Source organism: Erythrolamprus reginae, chromosome 12 (assembly GCF_031021105.1).
Source record: "Erythrolamprus reginae isolate rEryReg1 chromosome 12, rEryReg1.hap1, whole genome shotgun sequence".
Taxonomy (NCBI): domain Eukaryota; kingdom Metazoa; phylum Chordata; class Lepidosauria; order Squamata; family Dipsadidae; genus Erythrolamprus; species Erythrolamprus reginae.
This window is the reverse complement of record NC_091961.1, coordinates 838086-854957: the sequence shown is the minus strand read 5'-3', so window position 1 is coordinate 854957 and position 16872 is coordinate 838086. Positions and strand designations below refer to the sequence as shown.

Genomic DNA, 16872 nt, shown 5'->3' with positions numbered 1-16872 from the left:
AGCCAAACTCCCTTGGAAAGAGTTGGAGACGGAATCAAATTCTTCCCGGGGGGGTGGGGGGCGTCTCTTGGGGTCTGAATCCTCCCAACTGCCCGATACGCGGACAGCGTTTAAGGAAGCAGAGCCGAGCTGAGACTCTCACTGCAGGATTTCACGTCCTTATTTGATACTAATTGTTCCAGGAATGATCATAACTTAAAAAAGGGAGATCAGGAGGAGGCTGGACTCCTTTGTTAAAGCCAAGCCAAAGTTCTGTTTCCTGTTTATTGGTTACAGTGGACGTTTGACTTGCACATTTGAAACAGGTTAAAAAAAAAACCCTATGTTGCCGGGTCCCCACCTTCAAAGAAACCCCCCCCATCCCACTTTCCAGGCCAGGCCGGAGCAGTCGGGCCTCCTTCTCCCAGGGCAGCTCCCGGCTCTGTTGGGGCAGCTCCTTCCGGGGCCTGGTGGGGGCTATTCGCTCCGCTCTTTGGGCTCCCGGTACGGCCACTGGATGTAGTCGAAGACGTCCTTCTCGCTGTCCACAGGGAGGGGCTCCCCCGCGACGCCTGCCAATGCAGAGCCAGAGAGACCCACTTGGTTACGGTTCTGATCAAGCCGGAACGGCTCCAAAAACTCTCTTTTCAGGGCTTGGGTCTTTAAACTAGTAAATCCTTATTTCTCTCCCACACTCGGAAAATCATCCAAGTGACCCTGCCGTGTGCCAGGACACATTCCGATGCCACAGGCTGAGTTTTACAAAGCAATAAATTCCCTCTAATAAGCAGACGGAAGGTTCCTGGCAGCTGCTCATCTCTGAGTCCTGTTCAATCTAATTTCACACCGTTTATCCTAAAATATCAAAAGTTTACTTCTTGGAAGTGGCGACAGGCATCCATATCTCAATATGCAGTTTGCACGAAAGGGTCCTTCTTTTTCGGACATTTCAGGATGTGACCTCTCAGTTGATTTACACTTTCTAAAGTCTAAACTTTTCCCCCAACGTCTCCTCCTTTCCTTCTGCTAATCTCCTAAGTTTCACATCCAGCCAGGGACTGTCAGCTGTGTCCCCCACCCCCCCGATGTCTGAAGAACCACCACTTTCCATGCTCACGTCCAACTGGTTTTCATCCACGCCCTCACCTCCACCGCTCTTAAATCAGGGCACATCAAGTCTACTGTCTCTTCGTCTGGCAGGGAACACTCAGAACAGCTACCACCCTAGCAGGAGACCCCCAATTCTCCAGCCAGAAGGCCGGAGACACACAGGCTCTCTTGATCTGTGGAAACAGACTCCACTTGCTTCCTTCTAGAGCAGGCGGGGTGGGTGGGTGTCAAACTCAACTTCATAGAGGGACACCTGAGGGCTGCAGTTGACCTTGGGGGGCCGGGCAGGGGGAGGCGGCTCAGTGGGCGTGGCCATCTTGACACCACCACATGGAGCATGTGTGGAAGTGAAAAGGCCACAATCGAAACCCTTGTCAAAGTTAAGGGGATCCAAACAGTGGCAGTAGTATTGTCAAACGCCCGTCAACCAAAGCATTCCTTCTTCCTGACCCAAGGAAGCTTTGGCCTCATCCTGAAAAGAGGGCTGGACAGTGCAGCGTGGCTTTGCTTCAGCAGAATTTGGGGTTGGTGGCTGTGTACTCAGACCCCCCCCCCCCAAAGGCTCTGGGTGCATCAGAGGACGAAGGGTTCTTACCAGTGACGCCGAGAGGCCGGATCGTGTACTCGTTGAGGGTGAAGCCCACCTCCAGGGCGTGGGTCCGCATGTTCTTGTTGAAGAGGTCGCTTCCGGTGAAGTAGAGGACCCCACAGTAATACTGGTCCTTGGGAATCAACCTGTAGTGCAGCCAAGAGAGGGACCGGCATCATCCGACGACACTGACCGGTTGCAAGGCTTACAAGGCCAGGGAGGCCCAGGGAGGCATTGCGGGGACGGAGCAGGGAGGGCGCGCAAGGGGTGGGTGGGAAGCCTGGTGAGGGTGCACGAGAGGGTGAAGGAGGCACCTGCTGACGCGCAAGTGGCTGAGGGAGTGGAGGGAGACTTACCGGATGTCAATTCTCCTGTAAGGATAGGCGGGGTCATCACCTTTACTTGGGAGCTGACACACACCCTAGAACCAGAGAAAGAAGAAATAATCAACGTCCGGTCTCATTTCTTATAATAAGGCAACCAGAAAAGCGAGAAGCTTGTTAAATTTTATCAACCTTTTAGAGCATCCTTCCATAAGTCAATCAATTGGGAATTAATTCCATTGACCACTCTCTCTAAGAGGACACCTATTATCCCTCACGGACGAGTTCAACTCAGGGGACTCAATGGTTCTGAAGAACTGGCACACACGAGATCCCAGAATCCCTGAACTGCTTCTTTCAAAGGTCCTGGAGCACCAGGGAAGCCACCAGACAAGGGCTGACGTAGTCCCCCTGCCCAATGGACTCAGCAAAAAGGTCTCCACCTTCACCTCTTTCGATTGAACGACAAAGCCAAAGCTCTTCTACAGCCGAAAACATAGTGGGAAGTCCTCCTGAGGTCAAAACTTTAGAGTTTCCCCCCTCAATTCTAATACTATATATAGAAAACAGAATAAAGTAGAAATATATGCATAATACAATAATAAGAGTTCCCAAGTTCACCAGCTTTTAAAAAATGATAGAGTTCTGGGTCTTTCTGACTCATTTGCACAGTTCCGTATTCTGCAATCTGGCACCTTTTACTTATGTGAAGTTGGCATCTTCCCAAACTCTTCATGGCAACAGAGTCAACCGTGGCAAAGCATTTCGATCAGGTTGGCCATGCAGGTGAGGAAACCTGATGGAAGGTGTTGGAAGGTGGAAGAGGATTCCCGATCGGCCATCACGGAGGCTATGCTGCTCCCCCTAAAAGTCGGGACTTTTTAAGGCTTTACACAAAGTATTTGTTTTTGGGGGGGAAAGGCAGAAAACTCACCATGAATTTCGTCTCTCCCTTGGAGAGCGTGTCCGTCACGAAGCGAGCGCCCTCCAGATGCTCCACCACTTGGTGCAAAAGCTTCGGCTTGGAAAGAAACAAACCCCGTCACCACCAGGGAGGGAATCACCCAGCTGCTTGAGGATGCTATTGGTGGGATGCCTCATCTGGACCTGAGATAAAGGTCCAGGGGTGGGTCCAGCCCCTGCACAGGAATTTGGGGGAGAGGGGGTTCCCGTCCTTGGGGCAATCCAGGGAAAAGGAACCACCCAAGTTATTCTACCCACGGAAGACGAGGTTTGCAGCCTAGGGCAGAACGAGGGTGCAAATGTCCTCCGTGCTCTCTGAGCTCGGCTGCTTCCTTGCAGGCCTCTCATGACTCCACTCAGTAGCATCATCAGTGCCAGGAGGGGATTGGGTGGGTGTGTATTATACTCTCCCTTTATTTATTAGTGGCCTGCTGTGTCCTTGGGACTCTGGCTAAGTCTGTCCGTATGTTGTGAAATGAGCGTGTTTTCGTCACGTCTTCCGACTGCCCCTTGGCCTTCACGACTGTGCTCCCTGCTTGTCCTACACAAAGGCTGTGACAGTCTCCTGCTGCAGGACGTAGAAGATTCCTGTTCCCCCTCTGGGACTGCTGGGTCCTCTGGCTCACTTGGGAGGGTCTGGTTGATGTGCTAGGGCAGTGATGGCAGACCTTTTTTTCGTCGGGTGCCGAAAGGGAGTGGGTGCGCACTATCACACATGCGTGAGTGCCCACACCCATCATCCAATGCCTGGGGAGGGTGAAGACAGCTTCCCCTGCCCCCCGGAGGCTGGAAATGGCCAGCTTCCCAACTTCTGGTGGGCCCAATAGGCTTGTGTCTTGCCCTCCCCAAGCTCCAAAGGCTTCCCTGGAGCTGGGGGAGGGAAGAGTAAAAACACCCTCCACCATCGCCCCCGGAGCCTCTCTGGAAGCCAAAAACGCCCTCCAGGCACCTCTGTGCAAGAGAAAAATCGTCTGCTGGCACACACATGCACGTTGGACTTAAGCTGGGTAAAGGCTCACGTGCCGGCAGATATGGCTCTGCGTGTCTCCTGTGCCACCCATGCCGTAGGTTCGCCATCACTGTGCTACAGGGACGCCAGGCGACTCCTGGTGGTTTCTGCCATGTTTGTAAGTGCCAGCGTTATTCTTCTAACCGCCTGTGTCAGCACCACAGCAGCACCCGGTGGGTCTTTCTCTCCCGTTTTCTTTTTCATTCACATTCCTCAAACAACAAAGAGCCCGGGAGGAGCCCAATGGGGCCACAGCCACTGCAGCCAGGATGATGAAAGGCAGGTTTTTTTTCTCTTGGTTGTTTTTTTAAAAGCCCTCCTCCTCCTCCTCCTCCTCCCGGGACGGAAATCAAACCTCTCGGTTACAAAGGACCCACCAGTCCATCTGCAGACCACACACAAAGCCACGTGGGCAGCCAAGCGCCTTGAACCAGACCAAAGCATGCCACCAATTAGGGCTGGATGGCCGGCCACTAACCATGAACCCCCAGGGCTCTTATTTCCAGGTCTGATGACAAGAGAGCCTGCTGTGTGGAAGGAGTCCCGGCTCTCATCTCCAAGCCCTTCACTGTCTTGGCTCTTTTGTTCTGTTCCCTGGCATTTTCATGGCAACAACGCTGGGAACTGTTCACATCTTTAGAACCTGAGTGGGCTGGCCACTCCAATGTCCAGCCACAAGGACAACACAAGCTTGACCTACAACAATATGAAACAAGAATTCCCCGTGGAAGCCCTGACCGCCAGAAGGAAGGGAGCCCCATGGGCAGCTTTGTTCTCTTTGGGGTCCCTCAGCTTGGACAGCCAGATGCTCCCTTAGGGGTTCCAGACCCTGCACCAGCCATGGGCCTATGTGCCGAGATGCCTGCACACAGTGCATTAACTCTAGGAGGCAGGCAGGCAATGGTGCTCTCTGCCTGCAGGAAGCTATTAGATACAGCTGTATAGCTATAGATAGTCTGCTGACCCACAAGCTCTCAAATGCTACATCATGTCACACCTCTGCGTGCAGGGTTTTACACTGGCAGTGAGTTTGACAGCCACAGAAGAGTATCAGGCTACACCAGAGGTCCTCGGCAGTGCAAGACCAGCCTTGTGATACCTCTCTCCAGATGCTCACACTGCAAATGCCCCAATCTTTAAAGGGGCAGGGGGCTGAAGCCAGGGAAAGCCCTACACGAGGGGTCTGAAACAACCTAACCTCCCTCTCTGTCTCTCTGCTCTGAGAGCTAAAGGGCAGGGGGGCCACGTACTGTTTTGGTAGCTTCTGTGCCACCATTCACACATTTTTTACTGTGATGCAAACAATAATGAAAAATATTAAAAGTTGTAAGAAAATATGCATCGCTTGTTTCAGCCATGAGGGTCTTTTTTTCATTCATGACCTTTGTGATAGTCATAAAAACCCCCGGATGAGAATGAAGTGGCCATGCGTTTTTAACACGATGCCCTTTTCCAGGGGAGGCTCTTGGATTCCCTGGGACCCCAATAACTGCTGGTGTCAACAGGGTGATCCACAAAGACAACCAACCTTTTTGGCAGATTCCGAAGTGAAGTCTGGGTGGGTCAGCAGGATGTCCATATCTCCACTGGATTCCGCACCTTTCAAAGCAATGCCCGGCAGCAAAGGTCAGTTCAGTCTTGGGTTTAAGATGCAATTTAAGAGAAATCTGTTCAGTGCTATTAAAAGCGACAGTAGAAGGTTTGTACTTTCAGACTTGCACAATTCTGTTAACGAAGCCTTACACAAAGTAGAGTGAGCTCCTCTGGCCCTATTTTCTCTCTGGTTTACCTGGGAGGGTCCACATAAATCTTACAATGCTGAAAGTACAAACTTCCTGCTGCTTCTAAAACAGTCCAAAACAGAAGAACAGTCCACAATATAAAAGAGACCCTGGAAAGTGTGCAGAAAGGAGCGTCGAGAGGAGGGGAAAGTCACTGGTTCCAATTTCAAACTGTCATTAAGCAAACGGCCGTAAGTCAAGATCTATATTGGATCTATTCAACCTTCTGAGACATTCTATGAGGGACCACAATGTGATTGTTTCGGGGAGAAAAGGACTTCAATTCCACCTTTGAGCAAGAGGTTGATGAACACACATATATATTAAGAGCCAGGGTGGCGCAGCTGTTAGAATGAGCAGCATTGCAGGCCGACTGTGCCAGGGGTTCGATCCTGATGAGCAGAGTCAGGATCCGTTAAATGTGTTACCTGGAAAAGGTGAACAGTTCCCAGGCTCCTTCAGACTGAGAAAAAAATATCTCAAATCCTTATTATATTCCTAGATAACGATGCACACTGAGAGCATATGCACCAAGGCAAATCATACCTGGCCAATAAAAAATTCTATTCTATCCCATTTCTGATTATCATTTCTGACTTGCTCCTGCTTTACCTGATGGGCAAAAGTTTTGGGCAACTTGCTCACCATGGCCCCCAGATCTCTCTGCTGCAGACACATGAATGAAAAGTCTGCTTATTTGGAAAGAACTCCAGATGTGGCCAACACAAAACATGGGAGACAGGGGGAAACTGTGTAGCCTTCTTGCCCACGTTCTAGCCATCGGTTCCCAAAATCACCGGCAGGCAAGGGAAAACAGGGAAGACCAACCTCGGCGAAAGCTGCCACAAACCGTAGCGATGTAGGCAGGGTCTACTTTCTCCACTTCGCTCAGTACAATGTCCTGTTGTGAAGAAAGAGGTGGAGTCATTTGATCTCTCGTGAACTGTTGGGCCTTTTCCCTTCTTCAGAGGAAGGAGTTACCATTGCTCACCTGCATTTCAACCATCTCCTTCCGAGGGATTCTTTTTTCAAAGTCTTTGAAGTATCTGTGCATGCAAAACAGAGGAGGATCAGGGATGAAGTGGGCCTGGGATCCATCACAGATTGATTTTCAAAGAAATTCTGCTGAAATGAAATGCTTAGATTGGCATCAGATGCTGCCTGGAGCTTAAGCACATCAACATTAGAGAAAATTTCCATGCATATTAGATGGAGTTTAAAATATTCATTATACTGAATATTCGACATCAAGATCAATTTTATAACAGTTCATCCTAAATAACAACGAAATAAAAATCCCATTGCTATGCCCTGCCATGCCCTCTCTGCCCCTTGGAACAGGAATAAAGAGGATGCTAAGAGGTTAGGCAAAAAATGTTTTTCATGAGTGTGATAGGAGTTTTAAGTAACCCAACAGTGGGGGCATCTGCTTTGAGAATAGAAGTGTCCGTTTTCAAGGACACACTGGGTAAATTGCAGTCCATCTATTTGTTTCTCTAAAAGAAAGCAAAATGGGAAATAGTTTTGCTCCCCCTCTCACCCCGGGGTCAACCGTTAGCCTCTTGTGGACCAAAACAACCATAATGCCAAAAACGAGGTGCCTTTCCTAGGCGTGTGAACACTGTCTTCCCTTCCCTCAGACAAAGTAAGCAGATCTTACTTCAATCCAATGCGTTGATGATGATTCAATTTATTCTCATTTTTCTTTAAGTCTAGAAAAAACAGAGTATGGAATTAATTAATTTTTTTCTTTTTCTACCTGCCAAGTCTTTCCTCAAACAGAGCTGGCCATTGTCCTGAAAACTTTGGGATGTAGTGGGGTGGGGGGGGGTGGGAAGGAGGGGGAGAGAGAGAGATAGAGAGGGATGGAGAGAGGGAGGGGGAGTGTCATAAATGTAGTTACTGCAGGAACAATTTGACTTCTGTGTTAAATTTAATATTCCAACAACGCACAACAGATTCTTTTAGCAAACCAAAAATGCTGTAACACCTAAGATATCATGCCAACAATTATATACATACAGTGGTACCTCAAGATACGAACCCCTCGTCTTACGAACAACTCGTGATACGAACCCGGGGTTCAGAAAAATTTTGCCTCTTCCTATGAACTTTTTTCGAGTTACAAAACGGCGTTCGGAGACTGCTGGGAAGCCGCGCGGCTGTTTTAAAAGGTGACAGCCGGGCGGCGGGGCTTCCCAGAAGCCTCCCGAACGCCGGTTCGTAACTCGAAAAAAGTTCGTAAGAAGAGGCAAAATTTTTCTGAACCCCGGGTTCAGTTCGGGAGGTTGCTGGGAAGCCCCCCAGCCCAGCTGTCACCTTTTAAAACTGCCGCGCGGCTTCCCAGCAGTCGCCGAATGCTGAACGCGGAAGTTCGGGTTTGGCGTTCGGCTTCTGGAAGCTGCTGGGAAGCCGCGCGGCTGTTTTAAAAGGTGACAGCCGGCCTGGGGGGCTTCCCAGCAACCTCCCGAACCCCGAACTTTTGCTGAAGCCCCAGGATCAAATCCCAGTAAGGGTATGGCTAGCTGATGAGGCCAGAACAAGGCCGAAATAGTGCTATCCTAGTGTCCCTTAATTTTAAAAATTCAGCAAAAACATGTGATATATATATGTGTGTGTGTGTGTGTGTACACACACCAGTTACACTGACATAGCCTCATCCTGAGGGAGAATGCAGCCTACCTGAGCAACAAGGTTCTCTATAACTGGGGAGTCACACTCTTTGCAGGTTGCTCAATAAATCTCTCGAAGTGGCCGTATGCTTTCAGATATACAGTAAATGCAGGTATGCAACTAATAACTTTTTAAGGGCTCACCTTCCAACGTTTTAATACCTTCATCTACCAGTTTCCTGGCAGCAGCAGGGCTGCAAAGCAAAAAGTAACTCATTAAACAGCTGGACAGGATTTCCCCTGCAGAAAGTCAGTAGAGCTCAAATTAACAACATATCTGAGTAAGAACATTGACGGATGACATAACCCAAATGGTAGAAATTAATTCAGAAGGGCAAGATAGTGACAACTCAAAACCTTTGGGAGGGAAAGAAAATCAAACCTCTTCTGAGCTGAGGAAATACCAAACATTGAAAGAGAAGATTTACAGTATTTATTTTATTTAGTGTATGGCGGGGCTCCCCAACCTGAGGCACATTACTGGACCATGGCCTATTCGCAACTAGGCTGCATGAGTGGCATGGCAGCACACTGACACTTCCAGCCCCCACCCCCTCCCGGCCCCACAGCTTCATACAAATGCCTGCCTGCCCCTCACACAAAACCACCCCCTCTTCCCACCCACCTCCCAGCGCTGGGCCACCAGCCCAGAAAAGTTGGTGAATGCTGGCATATGGCTTCCACAGAAGACGTAAGTGGGTCTGCCAATATATACAGAATAAAATTACTTTTATTAGTATTATTTTGTTCAATAACCTAAATCCTGTTTTTTAGATTTCAATTATTTGCAGTTTCCAAATACCCCTTCTAGAAATTGAAGATTAAATGTGCCCATCAATTTACCCAATGCCACTAACTCTGGTCAATAAATTGATAGAAGAGCTTGTGTCATCTTGTCGAATCTAGAGGAAGGAAAATACGATAAAATCACTACTTTGAATTACACACACACACACCAACAAAGACTCATAGCATAGTTGGGCTGCAACATTAATTATCAAAAGGATACATGAGAGCTGTATGTTAGCATATCAATTGCAAAGATAGGATGATATGAAATGAAAAAAATACAATAAAATAAGACTCTAAAAATTCATTTACCTTTTCTATCTTACGTAATTTTCCAGTAGATAAAAATTCATCGATCTTTTCAGCAATTTTAGTTCCTACGCCATCCTAAAATATGATGAAGTTGACATTAAAAAGAACAAATCTTACATTTAGTAGCCAGAACCACCAGACAACAAACACACATTAATATTTTCAGTTCAGTAATTTCTCCAAAAATTCTCAATTTCCTTTTTTGGCAGAAGAGGACCCATTTTCTGTAAAACAGAAGTATGAGATTTCTCATGAACCTGTTCTGTGAACATCTTCTTGCTAAATGGATTTAGTTATATTTATAATATTTAAAATTGAGCAATTGCTCAATGAAATGTGACTGAAATAACCAACTATATTAATTTTAAAACTCCCAAACAACTTTGGAAAAGTCTTTATTCTTATTAGTTCCAGAACTTACCAATTTCTTTGCTTCAGACCCACTTTTAATCTTGCTAGGGTACTTGGATATGACAGATGCTGCTTTCCTGCATGGGACAAAGAAAGGTCTCTTCTTCCTATTTTGGCAGTGCTGTCAGTCTATGTCAGGGGTCCCCAACTCCCGTCTCACTGCTTCTTGCACAGAACCATCTCCAACCCCCACCCCGCACTGGCCTGCCAAGCCGGAAAGGTTGGGAACCACTGATCTATGGCAAAAAAGTTTTCCAAATTGCATGGCAGAATTCCAAGAACAGCTTCTTACAAGAAAGAAATACCAGAAACATTTTCACTGTAGCTTCCAAAACACTGATAAGAGATTTCATGTGAAACAGATTAGATGATTGTTCCCAAAAGGTAGATCTTACCTGTAAGCATTGTATTTATGAATAGCTCTGTTCACATTCTTTTCATAATTGGCCAATTCTGAAAGAAGAATAGCATAAATTAACACAAGTGTAAATTTAAATATTTAATTATTTTAAAAGAATTATATGGCCACATAACTCAATGATGTTGGACACAAGTATAAAATCCCAGTATAAAAATAATACAAAAAGCAATACCCCCACATAATAATAATAATAATATATTAGATTTGTATTTATTTATTTATTAAATTTGCATGCCGCCCCTCTCCAAAGACTCATCCCCTTGGTAACAGATATGTAAGCATTGTATTTATGAATCAGAAGAGGGCTTTGCATAGGAAATGCCCTTGCAGTCTGACAGATCTGGAACACCAGATTTGGAAGGAAGAATGGCAAAGATGCTCAAGTCAAGACGTGCCAGGCTAATAGGCTCCTACCCCAAAAGACTGAATATTGTCTAAAAAGCAAATGGTACTTCAACAAAGTATCAGTTTTTGTGTGCTTATGCAACCATGTTATTGTACAGTGGGTTTTCCCCCTGTATTTCTCCTCTAAAATATTTGTTTATTGAAAAATAAATTGAATCACACAGCTTATAATGAGCTGTGGTGGCGCAGTGGTTAGAATACAGTACTGCAAACTAATTCTGCAGACTGCCGGCAATTTGGCAGTTCGAATGTCAACAAGCTCCAGGTTGAGTGAGCCTTCCATCCTTCCCAGGTGGGTCAAATGAGGAGCCAGATTGTTGGGGAAAACAGGCTGACTCTGTAAAACAGTGTTTCCCAACCTTGGCAACTTGAAGATATTTGGACTTCAACTTCCAGCATTTGCTGGCTGGGGAATTCTGGGAGTTGAAGTCCAACTATCTTCAAGTTGCCAAGGTTGGGAAACACTGCTGTAAAACGCTTGGGGAGGGCTGTAAAGAACTGGGAAATGGTATATAAGTGATATTACTATTATTTGTTGTTGTTGTTAGTTGCAAAGTTGTGTCTGACCCATCAAAATCCATGACAGGGGCCTGAAAAGGTGTCTGGGATGAAGGCCGGAGCCTTTCCCTCAGCTGGGACTCAAAGCCAACAGAAGAAAGGAGACTCCTTTCTATAGTCTCTCCTATATCTCATATTTCTTCTCTACTATATCCTCTATAACCTCCATTGTGTATTATTGTGTATTGGACAAAATAAATAAATAAAAAATAAAAATAAAAAAACTCTCCAGGCTTGGCCCCTTTAAGACTGGCGGACTTCAACTCCCAGAATCCCTCAGCCGGCAAAGCCAAACCAGCCAAGCAAAGCAAAGCAGGCTGAGGAATCCTGGGAGTTGAAGTCCGCCAGTTTAAAGGGGGTCAAAGCTGGAGAGGCCTGCTTGAGGTTGTCCAGGCAGGGCATATGGATATTTCCTCAGCGTCTTGTGCCTCACACGAGGGACCCCGAGGCCAGGCCGGAAAAGATCTGAGGGGAAAGAAAGACCCCTCGGCAGCCAACCGGAGCCCGGCTTCCAGCTCCCCCCGGCTCCCGCAGAAGCACTGCCGCCCCCTCCACCCTCGAACTCCTCCTGGGGGCTCCTCCGACCGGTACCCACCGCTGAGGAGGTCGGTGATGGCCTGGTTGGGGTTCTCCTGCGGCGCCTTCCGCTTGCTCATCGCGGCGGGCCCCTCTCGACGTTCCTAGCTCTCTCGGCACCAGCAGCGGAGGGGGAGGGGGGAGAGAGAACGAGAGAGCAAGGCGCAGACGGAAGTGACGCAGACGGCAGCACCGGAAGTGGCGCCGCCGGCTGACAGAAGCCCAGCGATGTGAGTAGGACTGCGCGGGCCTGAGGGGAGCCTCTCACACCCCCTCCCCAATCTCCCCCCCCTCCGCTAACCGCCGCGTCTCCTTCTCTCCCCGCAGGGCGAAGGTCACCTTCAAGATCACGCTCACCTCCGACCCGCGCCTGCCTTACAAAGTGTGAGTCTCACTCCGCCTCAGACACGTCACGTTACGCCAAGCGCGCGCCCGCCCGCTCGGGTCCATTGGCGGCCACGCGCGCGCGCCCCCGTCAGCCTGAAGCTCCGATAGCCACCGACGAGAGCCCCCCCCCCGCCATGGGTGGTGCCCCCCCCCCCCGATCTCCCTCAGCCTCAGCCGACGTGGCAGGAATCGGCGTCCTTTGCAGCCCCCGGGAGCTGAGCGTCCTGCAGTAAAAGAGCATTTGGCATATGCAGCTTCACGGTGCTTTTCCAGCCCTCGCTAAGCGGTTTACAGAGAGTGAGCCTCTTGCCCCCAACAATCTGGGTCCTCATTTTATCCACCTTGGAAGGATGCAAGGTCAGGTCAAGCAGGAGCCGGTCAGTATCGAACTGCTGACAGTGAGCAGAGTTAGCCTGCAATACTGCAAAGGAAGGAAGGAATGGCAGTAGGAATAGCCATTAGACTTATATGCTGCTTCATAGTTCCAGCCTTCTCTAAGCGGTTTACAGTCAGCCTCTTGCCCTCAACAATCTGGGTCGGATGGAAGGCTGAGTCAACCTTGAGCTGGTGGTGAGATTTGAACTGCTGGACTACAGCTAGCGGTTAGCTGAGGTAGCCTGCAAATGTACTGCAAGTCCCCCTAACCAGGTGGTTGGAGGTGTTTGTGTGTGTGGGGGAAAGATTGGTGTAGAAATACATAGCAGTCGCTTTAGAGAACTACTATCTGGTTTTTGTAGGTTGGGCGTGCCCGAAAACACACCTTTCACCGCTGTCTTGAAGTTTGCTGCAGAAGAAGTGAGTGTCCAAATATATCTATATTTTTAGCAACGTGTTTTGTATAAAAGATACAAAAAAGATAGCACTTTTATTTGCTGGTTTGAAAATGGAATGAAAAGAACAAAATGTAGAAAGTAATAGTGTTGCAAAGTGGGGGTAGCTCAACTTTTTTTTAATCAAGAGGAATGGCATTCTTTTAACTTATTGTATCTTTCTTTGATTTAGTTCAAAGTCCCTGCAGCTACAAGTGCCATTATAACAAACGGTGAGTTTACACCTGCACCTCGCAGTACTTGGAGACTTGGAAGTGGTTCCACTGTGCAAATGTGCCTTTTCATGTTTTCCTCACGGAAAGAAACAAGCCAGTTGCCTTTTGAAAAAGCGCCTTTGATTCAAGGCCAGAATGCAACTCCTGTCCATAACTGCTTAGTCTCTTCTTGAATTTGTAGGGCTGCCATCTGGAGCTGCCAACTGACCTGGGGAACGGTGGGCTGCTTTAAGGAATTGCAGGCCGAGTCCTCATGCTTAGTGACCTCTTTTAGCCTTCAAAATGCTGCACGGGCCTAGTTCTAAAAATAGCACTGTTAATGCCTCTTCTGTTGACATAGAACTTGTTAATGCCTCTTCTGTTGACATCGGGTAACAAGGCTTGTCCACCAGTTTTTGATCCCATGTAGTTAAACCATGCTAGCTTTTGCACAGAGGGCACAATTATACTCTTATTACATTTTTTTTAATTTCGTGAACTGGGCAAGAATCCGATTTTTGTTTCAGTAAAGATTCTTTCCCTTGTGATGGGATCCAGAAGGGATATACTGTACTGCAGAAAAATCTCACTATCCTCTTTTAATTTCTTCCTCAGATGGCATAGGAATAAACCCTGATCAGACAGCTGGTAAGTGCCTGCAAAAGTAAGAGTTATAAGACTGTTCTGTAATGAATTCTGTAGGGTACAGATGTACTGCTGTAGATATTAAAGATATGGACTAGCAAGAAATAGGTTTTCTCCAGCATATAACATCAACAAAGAAAGCAGCAGGAGAAATCACCCTGACAACTTTTCCCAACATTTCTGAATGCAAAATGATTATGTTAAGAAGGGAATTGGCAGGTCACTGTCCTAGTAGCAAATGGCGACTTCTGCAATTGAATCTGGAAAGCTAGAGATTGCTGGCCTCTGTCTGTGCAAATATATTCCTCAGAAATTAGATTGCATCTCCAGAGACATGCACAGAACTGAGCATTTGCAAGGGTGAACAAGGATGAATGCTTATAAAGCTTTAAGTATTTCCATGACTCTATGCTTTTACATTATCGCTGCTCAAAACAGCCTTTTCCAATAAGCTCATAAATTGTGGTTCTGCTAGATCCACCCAAGCTGTAACCATTTGGTTAATGTGTAGTTCAAATGTTCACTTTGTGATCCCTGCAGGCTTTTTAAAAATAATTTATGATAAATGATAAAATACTTTACCTTGAATATGTCTACATCAGTTAAGAGAGTCGTTTTTTTAAGGAACAGGTTTCTGCCTAGATTCTGAAGTCTGAAACAAATCTTGTGTCCCACTCAAGGGGAGAATAAAATTGACCCTGTTTTATATTTATAATATTTGGCCTTATTACCATGCATTCAAAAGCCTGATTGGGCTTATTATCAGGGGATGTCTTGTTTTGGGGAAAACAGTAGTAATCTGCAAGCATTGCAAGGTGTGAAAAACATATCAGGAATAAAAAGGCCTTTGTGAATCCAGAGTCTTGAGTAGGAGTGTAGCATGTGTTAGAATTCCTTAGAAAGGTTTGACTTGCCACCCACCACCTTCTCTCTGCTGCTCCCTGGGGAGTACGGGAGGAGCAGAACAAGCAGTTTTTAAAAAATTTCTCGTTTGCTTCCTACTGAACCTTGCAGAATCATGTTTATGCATTTACTAAAACCTTTATTTATTTATCTCTCTCTCTCTCTAATCTATCTATCTCTCATCTATCTATCTCATCTATCTAATCTATCTATCTATCTATATCTATCTATCTATCTCATCTATCTATCTATCTCATCTATCTCTCATCTATCTCTCATCTCTCTCTCTCTCTATCTATCTCATCTATCTCTCATCTATCTCATCTATCTATCTATCTATCTCATCTATCTCTCTCTCTCTCTCTCTCTCATCTATCTCTCATCTCTCTCTCTCTCTATCTATCTCATCTATCTCTCATCTATCTCTCTCTCTATCTATCTCTCATCTATCTATCTATCTATCTATCTATCTATCTATCTATCTATCTATCTATCTATCTATCTATCTATCTATCTATGAGGCTTATATGCCGCCCCTCTCCGTGGACTCGGGGCAGAAGTAAATTAAGGCACAAGTAAAAAAACCCTCTTGCGTGTCCTTTTAGGTAATAACCTTCCTTTTCTTTTCTCAGGGAATGTCTTCCTGAAACACGGCTCAGAATTGCGGCTTATTCCTAGAGACCGCGTGGGAAGATATTGGCAAACGCAGGGGCCTCTCACACTTAGATAACAGAACTGGCAGACGAAACACACACCCGCTGGCCTGTCATCCAGCAATTCTGCATATCTTTGCACTTCTCTATAAAATCATTGTTCCCACCGTGAACCCACGATAAGTAGTCAGGATGTCATTTCTGAACAATATCTAGAGGGGAATCTCAACACTGCTGCCATGTCTGCCTTCTTTTCTCCCCCCGAAGTGTCTCCATGCTTATTTGCTTCCTCAGTTCCCCTGTTCACTCGGTGACGACATCGCAGCCAAAGCGTCTGGTAAATGGATGATGGTTTTTGTTCCTTCGCAGTGAATAGGGAACCATCTTGTTGTGTTTCCCAGCAATGGGGGCAGCTACTTTCGCAGCCAAAGCAAAGCAGCTCATGAATAAATTGAGAGAAGATTAATTTGGTTTAGACAATGTAATCATGTATTGGAATATTATGAAGAGTATTAACGGCACATACCTCCAAGGTTTGCTAAACGTTTGTATAACTTATTAGGAATCCTTTATTACATTCCAACCCCCCAACCCCCCCCCCCCCCCACATTTAAATCTGTTACCATTGTGAGTGCTTATATGCTTAAATTGTGCTTAATGTTGGTACTTTGAAATTGTAAGATTTGTTATCTAATAAATATAGTTTCAGAAGAAATGTTTTTATGTGGAAACGCATTCTACCATAGATAATAAGTTATATATTTCTGAGCCCTGTTGGCACAAAATGTAAAGCCTGCTCACTATTTCATGATTTTTTTCAAAAGGCCAGAGAGGGTCTGGTGGGCCAGGCTGGTTACCCCCAATCTTTAGGCGTGGGTGGGTTCTGATTTAAACCTTTCGGTTGGTTTCCTTTCTTTCCCCAATGTTTGAGTAAAGTCTGCTCAAGAACTGCATCCGAGCGAATAGGGGGAGATTGTTCATTGAAATCTGTCAGCATGCTTAGAGTCTTTAACTCCTAGTTTGATATGTTGTTGTTGGAAGCAAAATAAAGAGTACATCATCAATTAAATCTGTCTTATTGGCTTGTGGGTTCTCAAGAGAAAAAAAGGGAATATCAGGAATATTTCTGCCCCCTCTTGAAATAGCAAAAGGCTGAAGTTTGCTGGGAGATTAACACTCGCTGCTATTGAGCAAAATGAAATTTTTCAACACCCCTCCAATTCACGAGAGCCTTTCCATTTATGCCAGGGGGGGGGGGGGTGGTCAAAACTCAAGGCCTGCAGGCCAGATCCATTCCACAGGGTGTTTAAATTTGGCCCATGGGGGGGGGGGGCAGCCTGGAAAGAGCAAAGGACCAACCGG

General features: G+C 46.5%; 2 protein-coding genes across 3 annotated transcripts; one reads left to right on the top strand and one right to left on the bottom strand.

The window, feature by feature from the left end:
• Positions 1–229: 229 nt before the first annotated feature.
• Positions 230–12320, bottom strand: POLB (DNA polymerase beta). Of its 2 annotated transcripts, XM_070765473.1 has the most exons (14): positions 11918–12320; positions 10334–10391; positions 9949–10015; positions 9528–9602; positions 9270–9328; positions 8571–8620; positions 7415–7466; positions 6746–6800; positions 6583–6655; positions 5502–5572; positions 2936–3022; positions 2035–2099; positions 1685–1824; positions 230–551 (listed from the first exon to the last, which is right to left on the bottom strand). In XM_070765473.1, exons 1-14 carry the CDS (start codon positions 11976–11978, stop codon positions 457–459), a joined length of 1008 nt encoding a protein of 335 aa, XP_070621574.1. In that variant the 5' UTR covers positions 11979–12320; the 3' UTR covers positions 230–456. The 2 variants fall into 2 exon arrangements, with proteins under 2 accessions (XP_070621574.1, XP_070621576.1); XM_070765475.1 differs by lacking the exon at positions 2936–3022 and having other exon boundaries at positions 11918–12109.
• Positions 11669–16579, top strand: UFM1 (ubiquitin fold modifier 1). The gene is made up of 6 exons (XM_070765478.1): positions 11669–12128; positions 12226–12282; positions 13023–13080; positions 13288–13327; positions 13925–13957; positions 15490–16579. Coding segments are annotated over exons 1-6 (288 nt in total). The 5' UTR covers positions 11669–12126; the 3' UTR covers positions 15588–16579.
• Positions 16580–16872: the final 293 nt, after the last annotated feature.